This window comes from Anomaloglossus baeobatrachus, chromosome 2 (genome assembly GCF_048569485.1).
Source record: "Anomaloglossus baeobatrachus isolate aAnoBae1 chromosome 2, aAnoBae1.hap1, whole genome shotgun sequence".
Taxonomy (NCBI): domain Eukaryota; kingdom Metazoa; phylum Chordata; class Amphibia; order Anura; family Aromobatidae; genus Anomaloglossus; species Anomaloglossus baeobatrachus.
The window spans coordinates 95,147,032-95,164,839 of NC_134354.1; the positions used below are offsets into that span (position 1 = coordinate 95,147,032).

Here is a 17,808-nt window from a genome sequence, read left to right on the forward strand (position 1 = left end):
ACATTCTTCAATTTGTTAGCCCCAGTATCCTCATTTCTCCAGGCTACTTCCCCATCCACTTTAAAGAGGCTCGATTTAGACCAATTAATGGTCAGTCCCGAAACTTCTCCAAATTTCTCTATTATCTGCATGGCATGATCCAATGAGGCTGACGGATCCCCCAAGAAAAGTAATAAATCGTCAGCATAAAGAGCTATTTTCTCCTCTAGATGCCCATACCTAAATCCATGGATCTCCTTTGATTTCCTAATGGCCGCCGCCAGAGGCTCTATTGCAATAGCAAATAGGAGCGGCGATAGTGGGCAGCCCTGTCTCGTTCCCCGGTGCAACTCAAACGCTGAGGAGGTCATACCGTTAACTCTAACTTTAGCAATAGGCCTATTATATAACAGCTGCACCCACTTTACAAACCGTGGGCCAAAACCCATATGCTGCAACACTTTCCACAGATACCCCCACTCAACACTATCGAATGCTTTCTGGGCATCTAGCGAAGCGATCACCCTCCGGCCAGGGTTGTCAGGCGGCAACTGTAGATTAAGATATAATCTCCTGATATTAGCAGCTGTCGACCTATTGGCCATGAACCCTGATTGGTCCATATGTATTAGGTTAGATATAACTCCAGTCAGCCGGTTTGACAACACCTTAGCCAGAAGCTTCACGTCCGCTGTTAATAACGAGATGGGTCTATATGAGTCTGGAAGCCTCGGATTTTTATCCTCCTTAGGAATTACTACTATTATTGCTTCTCTCATAGATTCAGGCAATACACCTTCCCCCTCCGCCACCTCAAAGACTTTCAATAGTTTGGGTAATAGGATTTCTTCTAACTGTTTATAAATTTCAACTGGTAGCCCGTCTGCTCCCGGTGCCTTGTCATTGCTCATGCCATGCAGAGTGCCCTCCAGTTCATCAATAGTAATAGGTGACTCCAGCTTATCTCTATCCGCCACAGACAGCACCGGAAGCTCACCTCGCTCAAGAAATGAGTCCACCTCTTCCACCCTCATCTCTCCGCTAGAAGAATATAGCGTGCGATAGAAATCTTTAAAGACCCCAAGGATCTCCTCAACCTCAGTGACCTGTGTCCCCTCCACCGTGTCCATACCATGCACAAATGAACTACTCCTTTGAGCTGCAGCTATGACTGATAATAGATGACCAACTTTTTCCCCCTCCTCATAAAAATGCAAATTTTGGAACGCCTGCTTCCTTACCGCCTTCTCCAAAAGCATCTTATTAACCTGTTCATGCGCCTGCCTAAGATTTTGCTTCGCGTCCGTAGTATTACTCCGAATTGCTTCCAGCTCTGCCTTATCTAAGGCCTCCAGGCTATCTTTCTCATCCTGCCTCGTCTGTGTTTTACGTTTACAGATATCCCTGAACAGGAGCCCCCTGAGGTATGCTTTCATCGCATCCCATACCATCATGGGACCAGTGCTACCCTCGTTGTGGATAAAGAAATCCCCAAGATCCCGTTCTATATTCCCCATATTAATATGACGGATCCATGCTGGATGAAGCTTCCACTCTCCCCTCCTTCCCCCTGTCAGGGTCCCCCTTCGTATGGACACTAGAATTGGGCTATGATCTGAAATCACTCTTGTCAGATATTGCACGTCGCCTATCATTAAATCCATCAGATCACTAGCTAGAGCCATGTCAATGCGGGACAGAGTGTTATGTGAAGCCGAATAACAAGAGAAGCAGGATACCCTCCCATTCCTCACTCGCCAGGCATCCACCATTCCAAGTTCCCCAATAAGAGTGCCAAACGAAGTCATACAACTATCCTGAATACCTGGAGGTCTACTACTCCTATCCCAGTACAGGTCTATCACATTATTGAAGTCCCCCACCAGTAAAAAAGGGATTACTCCCCCCTTCTCAGAGAACTCCCTCATCTCCCTTAGTTTGGTGCACTTATATGGAGGTGGTATATATATTGCAGCTATACACATGAGTCTGCCAAATATTTTACACTTGACGGCCACACACTGTCCCTCTTTATCCACATACACTTCTATCTCTTCATATTGCACAGAGTTATGGATCAGCAGTGATACACCCCTTGCATAGTTGGAAAAGGTGGAATGATAGGCCTTCTGCACCCATCTCCTATTTAAAACATGTGTTGTCTCCTTTGTGAGATGCGTTTCTAGTAGACATATTACTGACGGGTTCTGGTCTTGAACATATTTAATTATTGCCGCTCTCCTAGACCTATCTGATAACCCTCTAATATTCCAACTCAACACCTTAATTCTATCCCCCATTATCCCACCCAGTAAAACCATCAAACCTTGTAGTATCTCCCCATGCTGCCTCTACCCTACCCCTTTCCCCCCTCCCCCCCTGCTCCCCTTCCCCTCCTGCTCCCCACCACTTCCTGTTTTCGAGTACTCCCGTGAAGCATCGGGTTTTCCAAACCTGGTCCATAATCCCTACTAAATTCCCCCCTACCTCCCTCACCTTCCCCTCTTAGACACATTTTAAAACTCGTCCCTTTTCCAACAATTCTCCACTCCCACCCTTTCTATGTATAATCATATTCCACTCAACCAATATAACAGTAAAATGGCGAACAGTAATTAAACTGGAATCTCAAATTGTAAATACCACCACCGCGCCTAATTAGGCAGTCCCCATGTCCTGCGAAGCTCACATCAAACCCTTCGCATTCCCCCTGCATACTACCTCAATCCCAAAGGGAAGGAGGAAAAAGAAAAAGAAAAAAAAAAAAGGGGGAGAGAAAAAGAAAAAACAAGAAGGGTCCCCTGTAAGCTCCCTAAGGATGTCGTAGAGCCTCAGCCGGCCTTCTCCAACACACTGCAGATTCAGACAGTCAGCTCATTCCTTCAAACGGATCCGCTTTTCGTTTGCGTCCAACCACTGCATGGCTTCCTCCGGAGTTGTAAAAAAGTGCACCCGCTCCAACGCCGTCACTCTTAGCTTTGCCGGGAACATCATTGAGTATTGCACCCCCATCTCTCGCAGGCGCCTCTTTACTCCTGTAAAAGTCATACGTAGCTTTTGAACAGAAATGGAGTAGTCCGGGTATATGGAAATTCTCTGGCCGTCAATCATAAGATCCTCCATGTCTCTTGCCTTTCGCAGTATAGTGTCCCTGTCTCTGTAGTTGAGGAGCTTGGCTAGCATAGTGCGAGGGCCCCTGCCTGCTGGTTGTGGCTGCATCGGGACTCTGTGTGCACGTTCCACGGCATAGAGCTTGGATAAGACATTAGCACCAATTTTCCCCCTGAGCCAGTCTTCTACATATTCAGTGGGGTTTCTTCCTTCTGCTTTCTCAGGGATGCCGACAATTCGGATGTTATTTCTTCTAGAGCGGTTCTCTAAATCATCATTTTTTGCCATGATTTCAGCTATCTGCTGTGCAAATGTTTTTTCAGACTTTTGTAGTTTTGTAATATGATCCTCTGTTATCCCCACTCTCTCCTCCACAGCCGCTGTTCTCAGATCTGCTTTCTTGAGGTCTTTCTTAATGTCAGCAACCTCTGCCTGTAATCCCTTAACTTGCTTTGTCAGGGTAGTCAGAGCTTCTTTACAAAAAGACACCACTGCAAAAACGTCCTTTAAAGTGGGGTTTTCTGGAGCCTCCTCTGCACTATGTGTTTTCTCCACTTCTCCTGTCTTATCTTGCTGCTTTTCACCATCCCCCATATCATCAGAGCTGGCATTGTCTTCTCCCTCCTCTCCTTTCTCACCTCTGTTATCTATATGCTGAAGTGATTTCTCTGGAGTCCAGGCAAACTTCTCCAGCCTTGCAGCGATCTGCATCCTCTCCTGACAGGCTGCATTAACTTTCTCAGCTTCCTGCCTTATCATGGCACCATCTTGAGAGCTGGGGACTTTCCCACCTCCATTATCTTTTTGCCTGGGACGGACCATGGCACCTCTCTGCATCCACCAGACTCACCCCAGATAAGTCCTCACCACCTTATCTTCCTGACAGCCAGCTGAGGCAGTGATAACAGCAGTGTTCAGGGATTTATCAAGGGAGTTTGCAGGAGAGCTCCACAAACATGTCTCCTCACATTGCCGTCCAGGCCACGCCCCCTTCTCACAATAGTTGGTAGGAATATGGGCCCAATCCTCCTGACAGAACTGGTGTAACTGAGCCTCACAGCTGCCTTTTCAGCTTTGACCATAAATTTTCAATAGGATTGAGATCAGGGTATTGTGATGGCCACTCCAAAACATTGACTTTGTTATCTTTAAGCCTCTTTGTAACCAGTTTGGCAGCATGCTTCTGGTCATTTTCTATTTGGAAGACCCATTTCCTTCCAAGCTTTAAGGCTGTGTGCACACGATGCGTTTTTTACCGCGGAAACGCTGCGTTTTGAACCGCAGCGTTTCAGTGGCAAATTGCATGCGTTCAGCTTTCCCAGCAAAGTGTATGGGAAAGCTGAAAAATCAGTGCACATGCTGCGTTTCTTTCCGCAGCGTTTTGGATGCCAAAAATCGGTGCGGAAAGAAAAGCAGCATGTCACTTCTTTTGTGCGTTGTGGCTGCGTTCTCTCCCCCATTGAAATCAATGATGTGGGGTCAGAACGCAGCCACAACGCATGGACCTGCTTTTTTGTTGCGGTCCGCGGCCTTTGTCGGCACGCCAGAACGCAGGCATCTACCTGGAAGTGAGGTCAAGAGGCTTCCTGTTGACCTCACTTCCTGGCAAAGCCCCCGGTGTCGCCAAAGTGCCCGCCCCGACCCCCGACCCCCCTCCCAAAAATCCAACATGGCCGCGCGCACAGTAGCGCACCGGCCGCCCTGCTCCTATGATTTCTGTCGCATGTGCAATAACACATGCGACAGAAAACTGTTCCCCAGGCCCTGCCCGTTCACCCCAATTCCCCCCCCGGTGTCATACATACCTGTCCGGTCGCAGCGCTGATCCCCCGCGGCTCCCTCCTCCTTCACAGCAGACGCCGGCCGGTCACATGAGCAGAGCAGCTGACAGCCAGCACTGTGTTCAGAGAGCTGTGCTGGCTGCTCGCACTCTGCAGCTGTGACCCGGGGAGAGTGGGTGCAGATTTTTGCACCCACTCTCCTCAAATGGAGGGTCTGCCCTCCTAGAAAATGGGGGATACGTTTCCTGAACGTGCCCCCATATTCTAGAAGGTCCAGAGGCGACGTGGGACATCCATATGGATTTCTGCGGACCCATTTTTTTTTATTAAATTGGAGAACAAGGGAATGATTTGGGGAGTGTTTTTTCTAATAAAACATTTTTTGTTGTCTTTTTTTGCTTTTGTTTACTGTCAATTAGTTATGTCGGGTGTCTGATAGACGCCGTGACATCACTAATTGCTGGGCTTGATGCCAGGTGACATTACACATCTGGTATCAACCCCATTTATTACCCCGTTAGCCAACGCACCAGGGCGCGGGATGAGTTGGGGCGAAGCGCCAGGATTGGCGCATCTAATGGATGCGCCACTTCTGGGGCGGCTGCGGCCTGCTATTTTTAGGCTGGGAAGAGTCCAATAACCATGGCTCTTCCCACCCTGAGAATACCAGACCCCAGCTGTCAGCTTCACCTTGGCTGGTGATCTAATTTGGGGGGACCCCACGTTATTTTTTTTTTTATTCTTTATTTATAAATAAAAAAAAAAACATGGGGAGCCCTCCAAATTGATCACCAGCCAAGATGAAGCTGTCAGCTGTGGTTTGCAGGCTACAGCTGTCTGCTTTACCCTGACTGGCTATCAAAAATAGGGGGGACCCCACGCCATTTTTTTCATTTTTTTTTTTTTTTTTTTTTTTATTGGATAAATACTAAGCTAGGCACCCTTTAGTGCCACATGAAAGGTACTAAAGGTGCCAGCTTAGAATATGCAGGCGGGGGTAGGACGTTCTATATATTTGACATCCCTTCATCCATTGACGCTTTTTAGGCTGTGTGTCCACAATCAGGGTTTGCAGCGTTATGGGCGCTGAGTGTTTTCCCTGCGTCCATAACGCTGCGTTGTGCAGTAGAAGCACAGTGGAAGGATTTTTGGAGATCCCATGCCCACTGTGCTTCTTTTCTCCGCAGCATAAACTGACCGGTAGCGTGGCTTCCCGAGCCTCAGCATGTCAATTTATGCTGCGGAGACGAGTGTTCTCTGCAGGTAGTATAGAGCTCCACAGCAGCCTGAACCCAAATCGTGGGCATGGGCAGCTGCAGGAAGGCTGGCACTGTGTACTAGACGCCGTGTCGCTGGATCATGGCCACATAGCCTTAGGCCTCTTTCACCCGTCAGTGATTCTGGGACGTTTGTGCTTTTTTTTAAACGTACCAGGATCACTGACATACGCAGACCCATTATAATGAATGGGTCTGCTCACACGTCAGTGATTTTTCACTGCACGTGTCTCCATGCGGCGTACCCGCGTGTGCGTGATTGCCGCACGGAGACATGTCCATTTTTTTCTGGCATCACTGATGTCCCACGGACCACGCAGTGGTGTGATCCGTGAAACACGTGCCAGAAAAAAACGTACTTTTAAAATAAAAAACATTTTAACTCACCCGGCGTCCAGCGATGTCCTCTGCAGCCCGTCCTCCCTGTTCCTTCTGTGCCGGCTCATTATTGTCGCGCATATTCATGATGCACGACACAGCCAACCCGGAAGCAGCTGCTGCGGGGGTCAGCGCCGGCCGGATGCTGCACCGCGGGAGCGATCAGCACCATGGAGAGCGGGAGCGGGTGCAGGTGAGTTAATCTCTAAGTGCAATCACGGGCCACGGAGAACGGAGCCCGGATTGCACTTAGACAACCCACGTGTGCCGTGATTCACGGCACACGGAGGGACATGTGCGTGTTTTACACGCCAGTGAAAAACGTCAATGTTTTTCACTGACATGTGAAGCGGGCCTAAAAGTGAGAATATTGTTGCTACAGCAACATTTTGGGTGAAGTAGCTGTGGATTCAAAATGCTTAATATACTCCTGAATAAAATCCTTGAGGGGTGCAGATTCCAAAATGGGGTCACTTGTGGGGGTTTTCTGACGTATAGGTACCTAAGGGGCTTGGTGCGCGAAGTTTATTTCAACTTTTCCAAAATTCAAATGGTGCTCCTTCCATTCCAAGCCCTCCCATTTATCCAAACAGAATGTGGAGAAGGAAATGACATCACAGGTTTTTTTTTCCAAAGGTCTGTGTTCAACCAACTTTATTATCACTGACAAGTCTTAAAAAACGCACCTAAAAAAACGCATGAAAAACGCATGAAAAACGCATGAAAAACGCATGCGTTTTCGATGCGTTGTTTCTCAAAAAGCATTGTTTACAATTCTCCCCTCTGCCAGAGGGTGCGTTTTTTTCCGCGCGGAAAAAAAAGCAACGTGTGCACATACCCTAAGTCTCTGGCTGATGTCTTGAGATGTTGCTTCAGTAATCTGTAATCATAATCTTCTTTACTCATAATGCACCAGTCCCTCCTGCAGCAAAATAACCCCACAACATGATACTGCCACCACCATGTTTCACAGTTGGGAAGGTGTTCTTAAGCTTTAAAGCCTCTCCCTTTTTCCTTTAAACATAAAGATGGTCATTATGGTCAAACTGTTCAATTTTAGTTTTGTCAGACCACAGCACGTCTCTAAAAATTAAGGTCTTTGTTCCTGTGTGCATTTGAAAACATTTATCTGGCTTTTTATGTTTTGGGGTTTTTTTTATTAATGGCTTCTTCCTGGCAGAGTGGCCTTTACAGTACTTGATTTACTATGGATAATGACACAATCTTACCAGCTTGCACCAGCATCTTCACAAGGTCTTCTGCTTTTGTTCTTGGGTTGAAATGCACATGTCTGACCCAAAGCACATTCATCTCTGGAACACCGAACCAGTCTTGTTCCTGAGCAGTATGATGGCTGGAAATTCCTATCTTGTTTGTACTTGCATATAATTGTTTGTATAGATAAACGAGGCACCTTCAGGTATTTGGAAATTGCACCTAAGGATGAACCAGACTTGTGCAAGTCCACAATTCTCTTCTTCAGATCTTGGCTGCTTTCCTTTGACTTTAACATGAAGCTACACAAAGAAGCAGTGGGTTTCAGGTGTGCATTAAAATACATCCACAGGTGTATCTCTAATTAACTCAGATGTTGCCAATAAACCTATCAGAAGCTTTCAATGTCATGACATTATCATATGGGCTGTCCCATATTGTTTAAAGGCATAGTACTCTAAAGGCCGCTTTACACGCTTCGACATCGCTAAAGCGATGTCGTTGGGGTCACAGAATTTGTGACGCACATCCGGCCGCGTTAGCGATGTCATTGCATGTGACACCTATGAGCGATTTTGAATCGGCGCAAAAACGTTTAAAATTGCTAATCGGTGACATGTCCCCCAATTCCCAATTATCGTTGCTGCTGCAGGTACGATGTTGTTCGTCAGGAACCTCACCTTACCTGCGGCCGCTGGCAATGAGGAAGGAAGGAGGTGGGCAGGATGTTCGTCCCGCTGAGCTCCGCCCCTCCGCTTCTATTGGGCGGCCGCTTAGTGACGTCGCTGTGACGCCGAACAAACCGCCCCCTTAGAAAGGAGGCGGTTCGCCGGTCACAGCGACGTTACTAGGCAGGTAAGTATGTGTGAGGGTCCGCGCGATTTTGTCTGCCATAGGCAGCAATTTGCCCGTGATGCACAAATGATGGGGGTGGGTACGCACGCTAGCGATCTCGCTAATGAGATCGCAGCGTGTAAAGCAGCCTTTAGTGCATGTAAACTTTTGACTTTGCAGAAAGTAATAAAAAGGCCTTAAAACATTCCCTCTTTCATTATTCTGGCATTTAGCAAAAATAAATAATTCTGGTAATCCTAACTGACCAAAAATGGGAAAGGTTTATTCTGATTTTGTGCCAGAGAGTGAGAAAAAACATGCATATGTGTCTTTTTAGATAGTGTATGTAAACTTCTGGTTTCAACTCTATTTAGGAGGTTATGTGTGGCACATACTATATGTGCAGTGCTGGCCAAAAGTATTGGCACCCCTGCAATTCTGTCAGATAATACTCAGTTTCTTCTTGAAAATGATTGCAATCACAAATTCTTTGGTATTATTAACTTCATTTATTTTGCTTGCAATGAAAAAACACAAAAGAGAATGAAACAAAAATCAAATCATTGATCATTTCACACAAAACTTCAAAAATGGGCCAGACAAAAGCATTGGCACCCTTAGCCTAATACTTGGTTGCACAACCGTTAGCCAAAATAACTGCGAACAACCGCTTCTGGTAACCATCAATGAGTTTCTTACAACGCTCTCCTGGAATTTTAGACCATTCTTCTTTGGCAAACTGCTCCAGGTCCCTGAGATTTGAAGGGTGCCTTCTCCAAACAGCCATTTTGAGATCTCTCCACAGGTGTTCTATGGGATTCAGGTCTGGACTCATTGCTGGCCACTTTAGTAGTCTCCAGTGCTTTCTCTCAAACCATTTTCTAGTGCTTTTTGAAGTGTGTTTTAGGTCATTGTCCTGCTGGAAGACCCATGACCTCTGAGGGAGACCCAGCTTTCTCACACTAGGCCCTACATTATGCTGCAAAATTTGTTGGTAGTCTTCAGACTTCATAATGCCATGCACACGGTCAAGCAGTCCAGTGCCAGAGGCAGCAAAGCAACCCCAAGACATCAGGGAACCTCCGCCATGTTTGACTGTAGGGACCGTGTTCCTTTCTTTGAATGCCTCTTTTTTTTTTCCTCTAAACTCTATATTGATGGCTTTTCCCAAAAAGCTCAACTTTTGTCTCATCTGACCAGAGAACATTTTTCCAAAACGTTTTAGGCTCTCTCAGGTAAGTTTTGGCAAACTCCAGCCTGGCTTTTTTATGTCTCGGGGTAAGAAGTGGGGTCTTCCTGGGTATCCTACCATACAGTCCCTTTTCATTCAGACGCCGACGGATAGTACGGGTTGACGCTGTTGTACCCTCGGACTGCAGGGCAGCTTGAACTTGTTTGGATGTTAGTCGAGGTTCTTTATCCACCATCCGCACAATCTTGCGTTGAAATCTCTCATCAATTTTTCTTTTCCTTCCACATCTAGGGAGGTTAGCCACAGTGCCATGGGCTTTAAACTTCTTGATGACACTGCGCACCGTAGACACAGGAACTTTCAGGTCTTTGGAGATGGACTTGTAGCCTTGAGATTGCTCATGCTTCCTCACAATATGGATTCTCAAGTCCTCAGACAGTTCTTTGGTCTTCTTTCGTTTCTCCATGCTCAATGTGGTACACACAAGGACACAGGACAGAGGTTGAGTCAACTTTAACCCCTTCACGACTGGCCGATTTTTCGCTTTCCATTTTTTTTCCGCCATTCTTTTTCTGAGAGACGTAACTTTTTTATTTTTCAGTCAATATGGTCATGTGAGGGCTCATTTTTTGCGGAACGAGCTGTACTTTTCAATGAAACCCTCAGTTTTACCATACAGTGTACTGGAAAACGGCAAAAAAATTCCAAATGCAGAAAAATTGCAAAAAAAAGTGCAACAGCACTATGGTTTTTGAGATATTTTATTCACTGTGTTCACTATATGGTAAAACTGATGTGTGGGTGTGATGCCTCAGGTCAGTGCGAGTTCGTAGACACCAAACATGTATAGGATTACTTTTATATAAGGGGTTAAAAAAAATCGGTTTGTCGCACGTTTTACGCCATATTCCGTGACCCGTAGCGTTCTCATTTTTTGGGATCTATGGCTCAGTGACGGCTTATTTTTTGCGTCTCGAGCTGACGTTTTTAACGGTACCATTTTTGCGCAGATGCTACGTTTTGATCGCCTCTTATTGCATTTTGCACAAACGTTGTGGCGACAAAAAAAACGTCATTTTGGCGTTTGGAATTTTTTTGCCGCTACGCCGTATACTGATCAGATTAATTGATTTTATATTTTGATAGATCGGGCGTTTCTGAACGCGGCGATACCAAATGTGTGTATATATATTTTTTTTTTAACCCTTTAATTTTCAATGGGGCGAATGGGGGGTGATTTGAACTTTTAGGGGTTTTTTTATTTTTTAAAACTTTTTTTTTAACTTTTTTTTTTTTATTTTAATAGTCCCCCTAGGGGGCTATTGCGATCAGCATTCCGATCGCTCTGCAGTATCTGATGATCACAGCTACAAGGCTGTAAACAGCAGATACGCTCTCTTTCTCTTTGGCTGTGCCGCTGGCACAGCGAAAGTGAAAGCAAGTCAGGTGTAGTACAGGAGTCATCACATGACCCTGTGCTACCATGACAACTATCGGGAGTCACGTGACTTGCAGACCGCGGGCAGTAACGTTATGACCGCAGGGACGTAATTTTACGGCCCGTGGTCGTGAAGGGGTTAATCCATATCACTTGGCTGCAAGTGTGATTTAGTTATTGCCAACACCTGTTAGGTGCCACAGGTAAGTTACAGGTGCTGATAGTTACACAAATTAGAGAAGCATCACATGATTTTTCAAACAGTGCCAATACTTTTGTCCACCCCCTTTTTTTTTGGTGTGGAATTATATTCAATTTGGCTTTATGACAATTTTTTTTAATTTTTTTTCAATGAAGACAAATTAAATGAATATAATAATACCAAAGAATTTGTGATTGCAATCATTTTCAAGAAGAGACTGAATATTATCTGACAGAATTGCAGGGGTGCCAATACTTTTGGCCAGCACTGTAGCGGTATATGTTGGGCTCATACTGTATACAGGAGGCTTTGTGGTGGCTCAAAATGTCTATATTGGGGCTATGTGGTTTTCTGGTGCTCATAATGTATTTAGGAGGCTATTTGGGAGGTTGTACTGTATTTAGGAGGCTATGTGAGGGCTCATACTGTCTATAGGGGCTACTGTATACAGGGGCTATGTGGAAGTTTATACTCTATATTCAAGGGTATGTGGGGTTTATAATGTATTTATTAGGCTATGTGTGGATCATAATGTATATAGGAGGCTATGTTTGGGGTTCATACTGTATATAGGAGGCTATGTGGGTCCTCATGCCATATTTAAAAGATTGTGGGAGCTTATACTGTATATAGAGAGGCTGTGTGGGGGCTCACACTGTATATATGAGGCTATGTGAGGAATAATGCTGTATATAGAGCGGCTATGTATGGGGCTCATACTGTATATAGGGAGTTATGTGCTATTTCTGCATGTAGGGGGCTGTGTTGGGTGCTCATGCTGTATATTGAGGATTGTTTGTGGGCACATAGGGTATATATAGGGGGATGTCAGCATACTTAATTCTGCTCAATATTATTTGATACAATTAATATTATTATAATGAATATGTTAATATTAGTATTGAGCAGAATTAATTTCAGCCTATTGGTTCAGCCTCACACCAGTCGCGGTCTGTCATGTGGTGCTCGGGAAAATTAATTGTTCACCCCTGTTCTAGATAAATGTTAGAAACATTTTATGTTTTCTTCCTATATTTATAAAGCATATTCACAGATTTCTGATACAGCTGTATTCACAGCATTAACTTACCCCTCTAAAAAAGAAATAGATTCCACCGATCACAGTCATCACCTCCCCGGTGGCACGAAGTTTACTATCTACAGGGAACGGGGGCTGACAAATACAACACAAATGTTAGTTTACACCTAATCATGTTGTAAAATGGACCAGAGCTCAGGGGGGTTTTTTTTTTGTTTATTTTTTTAACACAGAGCATCAAATCCCCCAAAATTTAAACCTGCAGATACTTCCATCATATTTGGTGGACAGTTGGGAGGCCCCATATACACAGATGGCTGTAGTTGTTCTGGTGACTTTTATATGATGTGTATGGGGGCCTTTATTGGCAAGTGTAAAAATTATCAGACTTCAACATAATTTTTAATATTGATATGATATGGAAAATAAAATTAATTATAAAACATTTTTAGAAATATATTCAACATAAAAACTTTATAAAAACACTAGTTGATTTTCTGATGACGCTTTGTTCTACGTCAATTCTATACAATTTTCATTCTAACTTCTCAATCTAATAAATTAAAAGAGCTTACATTGCCCACGACTGGTCTGTAGTAGGCAGCAATGGTAAAGATGGTGATATATATCACATATGTCAGGAAGTTCAAGTAGAAGATACTTTTGACAAAACGATCCCACTTGTCTTGTAATAACCTGTTGAGCGGCTCCACCAGCAACATGTCATGGCGGTTCTGTAGAATATGGATGTAAAATTCACATCATTACTGGAAGGCTTTGTTCTCATTGACTTGCCCCCCTACGTTCAGTGTCTAGATCCGAACCACCACAAAGGGGGCGTGGCTCACAAGGTTCTTTGGGGGCGTGTCTTTAGGCAGCTCTGAATAATTATTCTATGAGCCACGCCCTCTTGTAAACATAATAAAAATCACCATGGAATAAAAAGCCCATATCTATGGAACCATTTGTTTGATATAAGAAAAACAAAAAAACTGAATATTTTAGGATAGTTGCGGGAATAAAATAAGAGCAAAAATTGGACACTGTTGACCCGGTGACAGGTCCTCTTTAACGATTATCTGTTGGCAGATTTTTGCTATGTAACCTGAAGCCAGCATGCTACAAGTGTTAACACAGACAGTTCATGGATGCCTGTTTTGTCACAGTCCAGTTTTTTGTTTATTTGCTATGTTTGTTTAAGCAGCAAGGCAATTATCATTACAGAACTTGAAACTCACATACATGGCAGTCCAGCACACCTTCTCCTCTGATTGACACCTCACTGTCAATCTACAATCTCTATAGAGAACCTGGTGTGGCCAGCCCTCTGGATTCTGCTACATGACTAAACCTAAAAATTGAGATTGTGTCAGAACGTCTGCACCCAGTAGTCTACGTGATACATTGTTGGATTCAGAATCTCTTTGCCTATATCATGTTGCTCCAGATGAGATAGCAAAAACCTACTGACAGATTCCCTTTAAGTAAAATTTGTTCCACTTATAACTAGCTGACTCTGCATGATCACTATGCCACCATTGAGTGGAGCATTGGTTCATTTGTCAAACCCAAAACAAATGACCCTCTTACATTGACCTCACCGGTGTTTCACTGCTGTAGGCGATGATCTCAAGGACTGAGTTATTTTCTGTTGTATCTACACCGGAAAGATCATACAGGGAAGAATGGACCGGCCCATATGCCCATTCAGTGAACTTTCTAGAGAGATGCCGACACTCTGGGTTCTTTATTTCTCGCCTGAGAATATAGGCAAAAACCTGAAAGCATAAAAATAGTTGTTACTAAACAGCCCAAAGATATTGTGTCATAGCGGATATGTCCTCCTAAATTTCTGATATATAGGAAGAAAATACAATGTGCCAATCATTTAAAAATGCCAGTATCTTTGAGTACAACTCAGGGATATTCTGTGGCTTCATGGCCTGTTCTGTAGGAACTGTGAGGCTATTTTGGCCACATATGATACTCTATAGGCACTGTTTGGTACAATACGGGCACTGTTTGTTGCAGTGTGAGTCCCTGGGCACTGTGGATACCATCTGGCTTGTTATGGGCACAGTACTATTGCCACTGTAGTTTATACGTGTATGTATATAGCAAGTATATTTGTATATAGTATGATTCTCTGTTTTCTATGTAGTAACATATCTCTGATAGTAGTTATTCATTTGTGTCTGACCCTTGGATACTCTGTAGTTCTCGCCATGCTTCCCTATTTTCCACAGCTTCTTTCAAGTGCTTGATGTTCATTCCCATGTCATTCTTGATGGCCATTCACTCCATCTAATGAGCTTTCGGTCTCCTCTGTTTCATTTTACCGCTGACTATTGCAAGTAGCATCACCCTTTCTAGGGAATTTGTCCTCATCACATATCCAAAATTGGCCAGTTTTGTCTGATGACCTTGACTTCCAGGAACAACTCTGGGATTCTATGATCAAGAGCATCTTTGTTGGTTGATCTCAGCTGTCTGTGGGATTCATAGAGGGCTTCATCAGCACCACATCTCAAAGGTATCATTTTTTTTTTCATTCTGTTTTTATGAGAGTCCTATAGATCTCTATCTAGGGGGAAATAAGTATTTAACATATCAACAACTTTCTAAGTAAATATATTTCTAAAGATGCTATTGACATGAATTTCTCACTATATGTCGGTAATAATCCATCCAATCCACCATAAATTTAGTGATGTGTAATAATGACAAATGACACAGGAAAAAGTATTGAACACATGAAGAAAGAGAGGTGCAAAACTCCATAGAAAGTTATTGCGCTAGCTGAAATGTATCAGTAATTAGAATGCAGTCCTACCACTTAGTGAAAAATAATATCAGCTGGTTCAACTGATTGTCTATAAAAAGCTGTCTTATGACTATGCTGCCACACAAGAAACATCTCATGATGGGTACAACCAGTGAGCTATCTCAAGAATTTTGGGCGAAAACACACTTGAGAAAATGCATGTGATTAGTTTCTCCATACAGAAGGCGTCTTGAAGCTGTAATAACCAACAAAGGCTTTTGTACGAAGTTTTAAATAAATGTCAGTAAGTGTATTGAATACTTTTTTCCTGTGTCATTTCTTATTATTAAACATCATTAAAGTAATGAAAATCTATGGTTTGATTTCTTTTGAAGAGTGTTTGATTGTAACAATGGGCAAAAATCATATCTGAGCAATGCATGTGATTAGTTGCTCTGTACAGGAGGTGTTTTCAAGCTGTTGTTACCAACAAAGGCTTTTTTTGTGAAGTATTAAATAAATTTCAGTAAGCGTGTTCAATACGTTTTCCCTGTATCATTTCTCATAGTTACACATCACTTAATTTTATGAACATCTAAGGTTTGATTTCTTTGCCTGTGTGGATTGTTTGTTACTGACATCTGGTGAGAAATTCATGTCAATAGCACCTTTAGAAATATATTTACTTAGAAAATTGGTGACGCTTTTAATACTTATTTCATCTGCTATATCTCTCTCTACCATGGCCTTATGTGCGCATTACAAGGCTATGTACAAGCAAATTATGGCAGGAAAACCCACATTGAAAACTGGATATGGCAATTCAGTCTTTAGTATTTTTTTGTTACTTACCCCAATTTTCCCCGTTTTGGCAGCTAAAGTTAGAGGAGTCAAACCTTTCTTATTCGTCATATCTTCTAGTCTCAATGATGGTTTAATTTGTGCTCCCAAAACCAAAATCTCTCCATACATTTTGGTTACGAACTTTGTATTTTCTGCTGTATTATCTGCAATGTCAACCAAGGCATGAAGCACTGTGTTTCCAAAAGAGTCCCTGGCAGCAATATTGGCTGGAGAGTACTGGTTCTGTAGGAGATATTGGACAATTTCTATTTGATTGGTGCAGGCTGCCAACGATAAAGGCAGTTCTCCTGATAATAAAAAGAAGAGGAATAGCAAAAATAGTTAGCGGACACCATACATAGAAACTGAAATCTATTTTCAAAATAATATGTCTTTTAATACACTAAAGGCCCCGTTACACGCAGCGATATCACTAGCAAGCGTACCCGCCCCCGTCGGTTGTGCGTCACGGCCCGTGTCGCACAACATCGTTAGGACCCGTCACACGGACTTACCTGCCTAGCGACGTCGCTGTGGCCGGCAAACCACTACCTTTCTAAGGGGACGGCTCGTGCGGCGTCACAGCGGCGTCATTAAGCGGCCGTCCAATAGAAGCGGAGGGGCGGAGATGAGCGGCCGTAACATTACGCCCACCTCCTTCCTTCCGCATTCCTGGTGGCCGCAGGTAAGCTGTTGTTTGTCGTTCCCAAGGTGTCACACAGAGCGTTGTGTGCTGCCTCTGGAACGATGAACAACCTGCGACCTCAACAATCAACGATTTTTTGAAAAGGACACATCCCATTGGGGACCATCACACTAGAAACCATCACACATCACACTGGTGACCATCACACATCACACTAGTAACTATCACACATCACAGTGGTAACCATCACAGTGGTGACCATCACACATCACACTTGGGACCATCACACATCACACTGGAGATCATCATACTGGAGATCATCACATATCACACTGGTAACAATCACACATCACATTGGGGACCATCACACATCACACTGGTGACCATCACACATCACACTGGTGACCATCACACATCACACTGGTGACCATCACACATCACACTGGTGACCATCACACATCACACTACTATCTATCACACATCACAGTGTCTGTATGGAGGACTATGTGGGGCCCATTATTCTGTATGGAGGACTATGTCGGGCCCATTATTCTGTATGGAGGACTATGTGGGGCCCATTCTATATGGAGGGCTATGTGGGGTCCAATATTCTGTATGGAGGACTAGGTGGGGCAAATTATTCTGTGTGGAGGACTATGTGGGGCTCATTATTCTGAATGGAGGACTATGTGGGGCCCATCATTCTGTATGGAGGACTATACAGGCCCAGTATTTTGTATGGAGGACTATATGGGGCCCGCTAATAGGTGGCCCATGAGTTTCTCCAAATTTTTAACTTTGGCCCCCTGTGTAGTTGAATTTGACATCCCTGTTCTAAGGGATGAATTGTTATTGCCATCTAAAGCTTCTTACCAAAGTAGAAGCCGGCTCTTCCTTTGGCCTTCCTGAAGAATTCCCCATCTGCTCTAGAGTGGACGTCTGCTCCATACTGAACTAAAAGCTCCACCAAATTCATGTTTCTTCTTTCAATAGCGATATGCAGAGCTGTCTGACCTGGTGGAACCATATGAGAAAAGTAAGTTCACAGCAATATAAACAAGTGAGAAACACAAAGCCTCTGAATCCTATAATGAAAGTGTTAAACTGCC

General features: G+C 43.9%; 1 protein-coding gene across 2 annotated transcripts in view; it reads right to left on the minus strand.

Moving 5' to 3' along the window:
• Nucleotides 1-17,808, minus strand: part of TRPV1 (transient receptor potential cation channel subfamily V member 1) — an 80,479-nt gene that overhangs the window by 40,963 nt on the left and 21,708 nt on the right. For both annotated transcript variants that reach the window (XM_075335181.1, XM_075335182.1), the window contains exons 5-9: nt 17,573-17,713; nt 16,063-16,361; nt 14,048-14,224; nt 13,022-13,180; nt 12,498-12,581 (exon numbers count right to left, since the gene is read on the minus strand). In XM_075335181.1, coding sequence (XP_075191296.1) covers nt 12,498-12,581; nt 13,022-13,180; nt 14,048-14,224; nt 16,063-16,361; nt 17,573-17,713 — 860 coding nt within the window. The remainder of the gene's footprint in view (nt 1-12,497; nt 12,582-13,021; nt 13,181-14,047; nt 14,225-16,062; nt 16,362-17,572; nt 17,714-17,808) is intronic.